The 12,362-nt window shown below is 47.4% G+C and overlaps 1 protein-coding gene across 2 annotated transcripts in view; it reads left to right on the top strand.

Moving 5' to 3' along the window:
- GAB3 (GRB2 associated binding protein 3) overlaps nucleotides 1-12,362 on the top strand; it is a 61,901-nt gene that overhangs the window by 31,993 nt on the left and 17,546 nt on the right. For both annotated transcript variants that reach the window (XM_054289801.1, XM_054289800.1), the window contains exon 2: nucleotides 11,577-11,880. In XM_054289801.1, the coding sequence (XP_054145776.1) occupies nucleotides 11,577-11,880 (304 nt within the window). The remainder of the gene's footprint in view (nucleotides 1-11,576; nucleotides 11,881-12,362) is intronic.

The following is a 12,362-nucleotide window of genomic DNA, read 5'->3' as shown; positions in this document are numbered from 1 at the left end:
CATTGTTATGATCAGGCAAAAGTGCTACAGCCTAAACATTTGCAGCTTTTATTCTGCTCCTGCTGGCTACTCTGCTTTCCTTCATTAGGTCTGACAGAGTGTTGCTGAACACTTAAAAAAAAGAAAAAAAAAGTGGTGTTGTTGTCCCTTACTAAAAGAGTCACTTTGCCCAATTTCCTGTTTATGCTGGAGCTGCAGCATCATGTGAGCACAGACAGTTGTAGATAGGCTGGCGACTGTTGCTGACCTCACACCACATGTTCAGTTAACAAGGTGAAACAGCAAAATTTGCTCTGTTTGTGTAAAGAATACTGAGAAAACTGCCAGTTCCAAGTAAAACAGAGGGAGAGGGACTCCCGATAGCCTGAGGCAGGGCGCAGTCTCCAGGCAGTTTTTTCTGCTCTTTAACTGCTTTGCACATCTGTATTCACACTGTGCTGCGAGTGACAAGAAAGGGGATTAGCCCCTACTCCTTTCCTTAGCGAAGCAGGTTTGGAGTCCTTCCATAAAAGCTATTAGTTTAGCAAATTTGCTCAAAATTAGTCCAAACTTCAGTCCCTTTGGTATATACATTTTCCTATACTCGTTCCCAAAAATGACTGAAGACTCCTGTGACTTAGTTATTATTCAGTTATTCAGCAGATGCTTATATCCGGCATTTGTATTTCAGAGCTGTTGTTTCTTAAACAACCTGGAGCAACCTATTTTTCATTAAGATCTCAAAGATCTGTGCAGTCTTCCAAAAATCCTTTAAGACTGTGCAAGACTTTTGAATTAAAGCCATTCTAAGAAATCAGAATTTACTTCTATTCAAGATTTCATCTTATTCCTTAAGTTAGTATTAAAGAATTTATTGTGAACAAGCCAGGGGGATCTTAAGAGTTTCCAGACCATTTTACACAAGTACTTTTAATGTAAAAGTAGGAATTCCTATCAGGCAGCTTAAAGCTTCAGCAGCATTTTTTCCACTTAGAGAAAACAAAGTTAATGGTTAAATCCAGGAAGACCTGTCAGTGTATTTTTTCCTTTCTCTCTGTTTTCAACTTGTGTCTGTAAAAGATCCAATCCTGCATCCTGAGAAATCCAAATTTTGGTTTTTAACTGACCAGAGGAGTGGCATCAAGCCAGACCAGCAGTTCTGTGTCCACCAACCTCTGCCACCTTATGCAGCTAATGAAGAGTTTCAGATGCAAAAGTGTCCCTGCAGATTGGCTGAGGCTGAACACACAGATGGGAGTGCATCCCTGTGGGTGTGTGGAGAAGCAGTCTGAGTGTCAGGAACACAGCACAACTTCAGAGGCAGGTGTATCCTGTGACAGGTGAACACATCTCAACATATGGAGGCTGTAACCATGATGTACTGGTTGTCAAGTGCTTTAGGATTCAAAGGTGAAAAAAAGCACTCCAGAAACTTAAACTGCATTCAGGATGATAACAGTGTCATTTTAAATGCTACGTACAAACATGCTGTGAGGGAATATGGAACTAAAACTCTTGGCTAGCAGGCGAGGCTGTAAACATCCTCATGTAAAGAGTCCTGCCTGTAAGTCTTCACTGTCAGGGAGCTTAAATGCTTGCAGAAATGTGGCAGCAGTCAGAAGGTGTCGTTTGAGGGGCAGCTTAAAGGAATTAGTGTGTCACAGTGCCAGTACTTGGGAAGGAAAATTGCCCTGGAGAAGTAGAGGGCTCTGGGTGGGAGGAGGTCCTTGAATAGCAATAATCACTGCAGTGCTGTCTTCTGCTGCTGGGAACTCTGCTCTGAGCTCTGACCTATTTTACATCCCCACTAAAAGTGAAAAGGGAAGACAAAATGAAACAGAAGGTATGAGGCTGCTCATGAGAGTGCTCATGATGTGAGTCAAATCCAGCCCTGGTGCCCAGTACTTTGGTACCCCCTGCCTGGCATCACAGCATGCAGGGATACAGGTGGGACAGGCTCTATGTGCCTGCTTGGGCAAAGTCAGCTGGCCAAAATCAGCTTCCCTCCACCCAGGACTTTTGTTCACCTATTGCATCCTCTTGATGAGTGCTGGTGGTCCACTAGAAGTGCTGGCAGCCCAGATGGAAGGTGGCCATCCTGGGGCCAAGGCTGTTCCCAGACCTGTGCAGATATCACACCATAGCTGCTTTTCTTTTCCTTAGCCTGATTTTACATCAGTTCTGCAGATCACTTCGGGCACAGCTTTACAGTGATGCTGAGTCACAAAAACTCCAGTTGTTTCCTGAAAGTGAGTGAGATTGTTTTTACCATCTTGTTAGTCCCAGTGAGCCACAGCCAAGTGCAGCTGGGGAGTTACTTCATTTTTTATTAATACCAACTGTCTCTTCCTGGTGCCCCATGGGTGCTGTCAGGTTTGTTGGCTGGCCCTGGTCCCTCAGTGCTCCTGACAAAGCCCCCTTGGCCACAAGCCTGTCCCTGGGAGGTGAAGCCCTTGGGGCACAGCCCCTGGGGTGGCAGGCAGCACTAATTCCATACTGATTGATCATTATGCTTTCTGCACATGAGCTCAAAGAGGCCTGCATGTATTTGCAGGGCAGCTGTTCACAAGGAGAGCTCCAAGATTTCAGCACCACTGCTGTCAAAATAGGAGGAAGAATAGAGGTGTGATGCCCTGGGCTGGCAGTGGGGAGGGCACTCATTGGCTCCATGCCTGTTGCAGGATGTCACTGCTGAAGAAATACATTGGAAATGGATTGCCATCCTGCCACCACTCCTCGGGTGTTTTGCTGCTGTGTGTTTCACAGGCAAGGCTTTATCAGCCTAGAGCCATCTCCGTAGCCTAGGACAGTGGTGGGCAGTGAGCTCTGTCAAGTGATGGGGTGACAGTGAGGTCCTGCCTGCCCTGCAGACTCAGGACAGGACCCTGTGAGGCCATTTGACGTATATCAGGGTGAGGTGGAGCTGTGTGGTTTTCCGCTGTGGCTGTGTTTGTTGTAGCCGGGATCAGTCAGTGAGCTCTTCCCCACAGCAAGATCTTGTGGGATAAGATAGTCCATCAGCACCCTGCCCTGTGAACTCCAGGGACCCCTGTGGGCAGCACAACCACAACACCCACATTTTCTCTCTGTGGGAGAGCCCCTTGACACCACCCACCAGGATCTATGGGGAAAGCAAGGAGGGCACAGCACTGCTGCTCCCCTGCAGCTCACAGAGTCCTGTGAGCAATTCCTACCTGCATAGGAGCAGAGGGATGCTGTGTCACCCTTCCAGTGCCCTCAGGGAAAACCTCTCATCAACATGACTGTCAGGAGCACAGTTCTTTATTGCCCTTACTAAATGATAGGGCACATTAGTGAAAAAGATTATATTTCTTTGTCCAAATGTCTGGCTCCTTTCTCCCTCCCCAAAATGAAGTGGTTTCATTATTGATTTTACCTTTAGAAATTTTCTTATCTTCTGCAAGTATTTTAAGAACATAAAATTCCCAAGTTTTTGGGTCCCTATGACTTTGACCTTCCATGCCCAAACAAACCCATTAGAGTAACAAAGAATCTTTATGTTTATTAAATAGCAGCAACTCACTCAGATGCAGATGTTTGTTTATGTAAAGCACCATAAATATTATGGATTAGGATGTAGAGCAGGCAATGGCAATGTGTCTAGGTTAGCAGGCAACATATGACTGCGGGATTTTGTTCTACTTTTTTTAAAATGTGTGTCATCTTTTCTTCACAAACCATAGATTCCGTCATGTAAAGAAAGAGAAACAAAGGACACGTCTCTACTTCTACAGGATGTCCTCTGAGGTGCTTTATTACAAAGCTCTCGTTGCACTTAAAGTGCAGGAAATTTTCTGACTGGTGTTTTTAGTCAATTAACATAGCTGTATCACCTCGAAAGGAAGAAGGTATTTCCCCCTGTACTACGTACCCATCACATCTCCTCTGAGGGCTCACGGTGACTTTCTTGAAACAGGGTTCATTTAGAGTCATTGTGAAACTACACAGTCAGAACGTGGCAGATGGAAATCCATTGTGAGGCTGCAGCCTGTCCTGAGCTTGCTGTGGGACAGCCCTTTGCACAGGGTGAGCCAGAGCATTTGTGCCAGTCTCTGTGGAAAGTTGTTTTATATGGAAACACTGCTTAGCTCTGAGCTTTTTCCCACCAGAGCTGAGCCCCAGCCTTGAGAAAGCAGAGGTGCAGTGGGCATGAACAGGCAGGGAGAGGGAGAGCCAATGCCTTTCCAGCACAATCGAGAATGCCCCTCAACTTCCAGGCACCCAAGCCAAGGGAGAAAAATTACTTCAAAAAATATCTTATTTTATTCTCTAGATTAAATAGAATTACATGCCCGTGGAGGCAGAGGAAGGGCCTAAGGGAGGAGTATCCCTCTCTGAAATTGAGTATTTATTGATTTTTCTTTCCCAGTCATAAACCATGAGTTTCAGCCTCTCACTACTGGAGACATTTGTGAGAGCTGAGTGGAAAATACAAGAGACAAAATCCAAGAGAAGCATTAAACCAGTAAGTGATGGGCAGTGAGCTCATCTGCTCCCAGAGTGCTCCACAGGGACACACTGGAAGGGACAAGCAGGCAGCCTCATCAGCGAGAGATTAATTATGCAGAGCTGATAGGTGCTGCAGACCAACAGCCACAGCTGAAATAGCAAAACCAGAACTCCAGCTGGGGGACAGGCTGGGTGGTTTAAGAGTGGGGGTCTTTTTCATCTGCTTTCTGAGAGTAAATCGAGTGTTACAGCCAAGCACTGCAGGCTGCAAAGGTGTGAGCCCTTCTGCAAGGGTCCCACATTCTGTGAGCATGTGCTGCATGGAACTGGCCCTTTGCTCTGCAAAGTGGCACAAAGAGCTCCCAAAATGTCTTTGAACATAAGGATGTTTGCTGGGAGCTGGTCCCAACTCCTTGCCAGTGCACAGATTCCTCTTGCAGGGACCCTGCTCTGCAGGCAGGGAACCTCTGTTAACATACATGGGCTCAGTGGGCTTAGAATCAGCTCCTTACAAACCTGACTACATATGAATTTTAACTTCCTCTTCTGGGCTTTTTATAGGAAATGCTATAAAGTTCCGCTTAACTTCTTTTTTCCACAGGAATATGTTTAAAAACTGTTCTTTAAAAAAGACAAGCTATGAAAACTTGTCTCAAGGGCTGGCACTCCCATGGGACTATCATCCTGCAGCTCTGCTGGTTCTCTTGCCCCGAGGGTGGTGGTTTAAGCTGTGGGCCCACAGTGGGTGGCAGGAGGGGCACTGTGCGCTGAAGCTCCCAGCCCTCACCCAGCTGTGGGAGAGAAGCCATGCCAAACCCTTCTCTGGTGGGATTTGCTGCTTTCCCCTCTCCAAGGGATTTTGCAGGATGAGAGCAGTTCCCAATACTCAAGCCTTTTGCAGTCGTTCCTATCAGAGAGTGTCAAACTCTTCTTTGAGTACCAGAGGCCCTGCAGCAGGCATGGGGATCAGCACATGTCCTGTGCCACATCCTTGCAGCCTGTCCTGCCTGCAAGGCCACGAGGCAGGCAAGGAACCAGCCCACAGCCACCTTTCTTTCTGCTTCACCCTGCCATCCCCTTTGCTGCATTCTGTAAAATGAAGATTATCCTCATGGGGGAGTTGTAAGCATTAATATAGCTGGTCAAGAATTTCACGTTTGGTTTGTTGGTTGTTCTGTGTTTTGTTTTTAAAACCAGAAAAAAATCAAAACTCACAGGGCAAATTAAATTTCAGGTCAATTTACCTCACTGAGCTTGTATGTCCTCTGATAAATTATTTAGATCTCAAATACTGGATATGTTGTACAAACAAATGAGAACATGGTCCTCAGGCAGAAGGTAAGCGATGAAGGTCCTTGGCTAAACCTTTTCAGCTTTCATTCTGCCCTGTTCACTAGCCAGCTGTTTTCCAGCTCAGAACAGGTTTGCTCATGTCTTTTGGCAGACAGTGCTGAGGTAGAGCAAATGCTCACATGTAAGAGCAGCCCTCTAAACCTCACACCACTCATGCAGCAGAAGCAGACGTCAGATTGTGGAAGGAGCAATCTCTTTCTTGGAAACCCTACTGAAATGGAAACAGAACTGTTCCTCTTTCTTTTAGATGTGACTCTGGAATTCCCAAAGTCAGAAATTATGGGGCAAGATGAAAACACTGATAGCTTGTGTTACACAAAGGAATGTGCTGGCAGCCAACCAATGCTGCTGCAAATTCTTTCTTTCTTTTGGCATTGAACTGTTTCACTTACGAAGGGCAGATGAAAATTGTTCTAGATTGATGTTGGCTCTTGTCTGATGATAGTTGTGTTTGCCTGATACAGCCTTCTCTCTAGTGCCCACAAGGCTTTTGAGGACGTGTAAACTTCTAATCTTCCTATCACTCCTTCATCAAGAAAATAATGATTTCAGGAGCCCAAAAATAAATGTAATAGTTTGGATGGAATAGCCTGGATGCATAGAACCTTTCCATAGTGTGATTGAGGAGCCTAAGCTGAGTGCCAGGAATCAGTACCTCTTGAAGTAAGTGCTTCATCTCAGCCATGGGAGTGCAGTCTTTCACCTTAAACTGATCCACATTCTTGTAAATTTGGCAGCATGTGCAGCTCTAGACTAAATATTGGCAGATTTTATTGGCTCTGACCAGCTGAAATAAATCCCTCCTCACCACAGCCCAGCCACCCTGGCCCTGCTGCCTCCTTGGGTGTCCCCACTGGCCTCAAGCCACTGCAGGGCTCCCAGGGTCTCTCTAAGCCTGGTACCAACACCCTCAGCAGACACTGGAAAAGGAGGAGGCAGCCTTGGGCTGGAAAATGGTAAAAAGGAAACTAATGAGGATGTACAGCTGTGTAAAACCCACCCTGCTCCGCCGTGTGGCTGGGGACTGGAGACAGGGACAGGGACTGTGAGGGGCCAAGCAGCCTCTGCACAAGGATGTGTGAGCTGCTGAGGCCCTGAGAGATGAAACTGCTGCTGATGACTGGTCTGGCCAGGGCTTGTCACTGCTGGGCTCCCAGTGACCCCAGTGTGCTGCATCCCTTACCCTGGGGAAAGGAGGTGTACAGCAGATTGCAGGCAAATGCAGGAAAATGAGGAGAGCATATTTGACTCAGGGATAAGAGCCTCCTGCTGCAAGGTGTGCCAGAACCAAAACCCCTGCTTTGCCTATGCCAGAGAACAGGGCAAGTCCTGTGTATTGGCAGTGGCAAACCTGCTCCTGTCCAAAAACCCTGTGCACTGTCACTCAGCATTGTAGGAAAAGCAAAAGGGTTTGGAGCCAACATTTTGTGAGTAAAGGCACATACTGGGGAAAGTTTCAGAATGGAAATTAGTCTGGGGAGGCAGTGATGGGACTGGATAGGTCAAATATGAGAGGATGTGCAAAAGATGGTCCTTCAACCCCACCCACACAGGTAACTGTGTCATGTCGGCAGCTGATGCCACTTTTTCCTTAGAAAGTGGAGGACAGAAAAAGGAGCCCAGAGAGCTGGGGCGTGTGCAGATGCAGTTTGATGGTACAATGAAGCTGATGTTAAGAGCAAGCACCCAGGGAAGAGGTGTTCTCATCTCCTCCCACCCTTCTGCGCCCTCCCTGGTGCTGAATGCCTGTGTCCAGCCAAGGCTGTGGGCTGGCAGCACTCCCCATTTCCCAGTGTTGGGTGAGGCAGTGTCTGCTGCTTTTGCTCCCTCTTTGGTGTCAGACATAGAACATCCCTGGCACATGGCAGCAGGTGAGCTTACCAGGTGGTTCCAGCACACTCTCCATTGTCCCACACCACTGCTACTCTGCCATGGCACCTCATTTCAAGAGGGCTTGAGTGCTTAAAAGTGTGCAAATGTTGATTCACCTGCGCTGCTGGCCCCGGCTGCCATCCCTCTGTGCCTCTCCCTGCCCTGTGCTGCAGGCTCTGCAGTGGTTGGCAGCACAGCCAATATTTGCTTTGCTCCCTGTAGTGGGATAGAATATAATAAAATAAAGATAGTGTAGAAAGTAATCTTACCCCTTAGGAGTTGCACCTGGGTCAGTTATCAAAGATTAGGAACAGGCTTGACTTTACCAGGCCACAGCTGTAACCAGTGAGAAGAAGAGTGCTATAAAAGAGTTGGGTGGCTGCTTGAGAAGGGAACTGGAGTTAGTTGGCTGCTTTGTGAAGAGGAATGAGTCACTGTGCTGAGGAGTGCCCATGAGAAAACACCAAGAAGGTATGGAATTTTTGCAAGGAGAAAACAGCATGGAGCCCCTGTGATAAGATGACAACAGGTCCCTGTAGCTCCATGAGGCCAAGAGCACATCAATGTTTGGGACATTCCATGGTGCCACCCAAGGGCTGTTGACTGGCCTGAGCTTGTTGTACCACCAAAGGGCAGTTCTTCTGTCTCACTGTGCCCCTCCTTTCCTGCATGTGTCTGTGTAACCCCCACAAGAACAATCTGTTTGTTTTTCAGCTGCCCAGGGCGGCTTGGCTGCCTGGGCCCTGCCGCAGGCCTGGGGAAGGTGTTGAGGCCGCCCTGTGGGAGAGGAGTGGGGCCCACCCTGCAGATCTGGGCAGCCATCTGCCATTGTTTCCCCTCAGCCCTGCTCTCACGGCTGCTCAGCTGTGATAGCTGCTGTTCTCTCCCAGAGACCCAGCCCTGCTCTCCTTTCCCATCATGAGCTCTCTGACAGGGCACCTCTCCATGTCCAGCCTGGCAGGGCCAGCCCCATGACAAAGCTGCTCAGGCTGTGTCCCCAAGTTAGCAGCAGCTCCTCATACAGACCCCAGCCAGCCTTGCCTCCTCATGGAGGTACCATGGGCTTTCCCCCAAGCACAGCAGCAGTTTTCTCTGTTCTCTCACCAGCTGCCTGGGTTGTGCTAAAGGCAGCCTACACACTCCTTTAGAATCATGAAAACCAAAGTGCTTGGAAGTGAAATCAGGCACTGGGCTGTCCTGCCTTGGGGTGTTGTAGCAGCCAGCAGCAGGTAGCCCTGACCTTTCCCCAGCTGGGTGCCAGGCAGCAGCTGCTCCCCCATCCCTTCCATCCTCAGCTTGCTCAGATGCAGGGGATTTCTATCCCATTTCCATCAGCAGGAGTCAGGTGTATTTAAGCTGCAAGGCTGGCAGCTTTGGGAGGGAAAAAAAAAACAAAAAAAGAGGTGGTTTTGTGGTAAAGCTAGTGGGAGTTTTCACCTTACTGCCTTAGCAGTCTGCTTCTCTGGGAAGCAGTTCTTGTTTGTCTCACATCTTCTGGAACTTTTCTCTGTGGTTGTTTACAGGTGAGGGTGTGTTAGGAGATGTGACCTTTATGTCCTGAGCCATCTGTGGGGAGTGCATTGAGCCTGTGCAGGACTTGGATTGCAGGTGACAGAGATACCATTTTTGGTACCATACATGAGGTACCTGTTGGCCCATGTTCCAGTGTGGTATCTGGCTAGTCTAGAAAGTTCCTTCTCCATTAAACATTTTTCTTTTCTTTCTGTTTCATTTTTCTCCTTTTCCCTGTTTTCCACAACATTATGCTTGCCTAAGATGTGTCAGTTACCTGTTGCCTCTAACTATTTCCAGCAGAGAACAAATAACTTTCGAACTTTAATGGGTCAGTGGGGGCAGGACTTAATTTTCTTTGTGCAATACACTTTGCACCCCATCTTTTTCCTCTTTATTCCTGATGTGATGCCCCAGTCTGTATGCTCCTCCCATACACAAGCTTGCAAGAGCTTTTCCCATGATATTTCATTCTCTCTTCTCTGTATTTGAAGAATCATTTGCTTTCAAAAGAGATTGAGGTACTGCCAGGCTGAACAGAATTACTAAGATAAATTTTTGGGTGAATAATTGACAGCTGTGAAAAGCTGACTTCACTGTAAAAAAACCCAAATAAATTATTTTGAGTACAAAAATAAATTATTTTTTCTTGACATAACAATTGTTAATATTCCTTTGTTGCTCATTTTTGCTATCACCATGCCTATGGGAACTCAGCATGAGCAAAATCTGTAGTGCTTAGATTATCTTAAACGGTGCAAGTGAAAACTCTTACATCTTACTGAAAGCAGCCTGAACTCAGGGATTTTGTCTTAAAATTGAATGGTTGCCTGTCTTTAAACTGACAGATCCACTCTTTGCAAAATGAGTGTGATTTTTAACTGAAACCCAAGCTACCACCCAGATTTACATCGTTGTGACCAAGTCCTTTCACAGCGTTCTCGGGTAAGTTTCGGGTAGGGAGGTTGTGGTAGTGGTTGTTCAGATGTTCCTTTCAATGAACTTTAACTGCAGTGAAGGCAGGTGGAGCAGCCAGGGTCTGTGCAGTTTAAATGAGCCCCTGCACATTCCCCAGGTTTCCATCAGAGCTGGGGCAGCTGCAGCCTGAGCTTTGGCTGCTCCCTGGCCTGGCTGGTTTGCGCATGACATAGCCAACAGTTTTTATGGAGTTTGGCAAGGGCAAATGTCCTGATGTCTTATTTTGGCTTTTCCCTGTGGGACAGAGATCAGGATTGATTTCTTCTGGCCCAGAGTAGGTGTTGGTGACAGCTGTAATCAACACAGAGGTGCTTACACTGTTGATGAACAAAAGCAGCTGCTGGATAAAAAAGGGGAAAGTATATTAATCTGTGCCTAGAAACAGGCATGTAGCTTTATAGAGTGATGCTGCAGGGCTTCATTTAAGCCTGTATGGGACCCATACATTCAGTCACAAGTGTCAGAAAACATCAGTGCTTGCCAGGTTTGCTTCAGCTTGACAGCGCCTGTGTAAATAATTGTCCTTTTGTAAGATGCTGAAGCTTTCTGTTTTTAGCACTACAGCTCACTCAGGGGTTTGTTCTGGGCTTTCAGAAGTAATTGGCAGCTCATAAACAGCTTTGTAATAGCACTGAAAACCATAGGAGGGAAGCTGCACAGGGTATCTGGAGCTCTAGGCTTTGCTGGGCAAAAGGCACTTGTTTCCAGGAATGTGCAGTTCTTGGTATTTTTGTTTTACAAAAAAAAAAGTGTTCTCTTTTCTATGGATGAGATGATGTATTGGATCATTTTGACTGCATCATACTGGTGGGGTGAGGGGAAGGGAAAATGTTGTTCTTGACCTCCCAGGGACAGCCTTCTGCCTGTTCTCCAATCTCCAATGCAAGCTGATAGCAAGTGCATCAAATAAAAATTGTAATTTGGCAAGCTTATCAGAACAAGTATAAAACCTGAAAGAAAATAAGCATGGAGCACAAATCCTAAGAGGAACAGCTAAAGGAACTCAGGTTGTTCAGCCTGGAGAAGAGAGGCCTGAGAGAGGACCTTATTGCTCTAGAACTACCTGAATGAAGGTTGTGGCCGGGTGGGGGTCAGACTCTTCTCCCAGGTAATGAGCAGCAGGACAAGACAAAACAGCCTCAGGTTGTTTCAGGGGAGGTTTAGTTGAACATTAGGAAAAATTTCTTCACTGAAAAGGCTGTTAAGCATTGGAACAGGTGGAGTCACCATCCCTGGAATTCTGGAACACTCATGCAGGTGGGATGTTCAGGAGCATGGTTTAGTGACGGGCTTGGCAGCGCTGGGTTGATGCCTGGGTTCCATGAGCTGAGGGGCCCTGTGAAGCCCTGCAGGTGCTGTGTGTGGTGGCTGCTGCAGTGGAGTTTGGCTCTGAAGCTGTTTTGCCCCCGCAGGCCTGGCGGAAGCGCTGGTTCGTGCTGCGCAGGGGCCGCATGAGCGGGAACCCCGACGTGCTGGAGTACTACAGGAACAGCCACTCCAGGAAGCCCATCCGCACCATCGACCTCAACGAGTGCCAGGTGCTCAAGCACTCGGGGCCCAACTTCATCAGGAAGGAGTTCCAGAACAACTTTGTCTTCATTGTGAGGACCACCTACCGCACCTTCTACCTGGTAGCCAAGACTGAGGAGGAGATGCAGATCTGGGTGCGCAACATCAGCCAGATCTGTAACTTTGGACATCTGGAAGATGGCACAGGTAGGGTCACGCTCGTCTTGGAGGCTGGGAGAATGCCCAGGGGTGAGAGGCATGGACCTTGCTGTCAGGCTGGGCTGGACTGGTTCCTGTAGCTCCACACAGACTGAGATGCTGCTAAACCCTGATGTGATTCTCAGGGACTGCACGGCTGCTGAGTGGAAATACTCACTGGCTGCCTGGGCTCACTTTGATGAAGCAATTCTTCCTTAATAAGAAAAGGTGCTGTTTATGTGAAAAGCTGACTTAGTGTTATCTTCTAGGGCCATTTATTTCATTACATGTCCTGTATTTATTTAGTTAGGCATAATGTAAGACACCTGTTCCAGGAAAGCATCCTGCACAACTCCCATTTTCTCAGGCTTTTCTGGGTGTGGAATGTGCACAGACTTGGGTGTATATGCCTGCACATAAATCAATGACAGAAATACTAAGCTGCCTTAGTCTGTTAATAAGAGAAAACAAAGAAAAGGCAGAGGATAGGA

Source organism: Melozone crissalis, unplaced genomic scaffold (assembly GCF_028551555.1).
Source record: "Melozone crissalis strain CALT ecotype California unplaced genomic scaffold, PUWL_Pcris_2 ptg000068l_1, whole genome shotgun sequence".
Lineage (NCBI taxonomy): Eukaryota > Metazoa > Chordata > Aves > Passeriformes > Passerellidae > Melozone > Melozone crissalis.
Note: the sequence above shows the minus strand (reverse complement) of the source record. Positions and strands in the feature narration are given on the sequence as shown.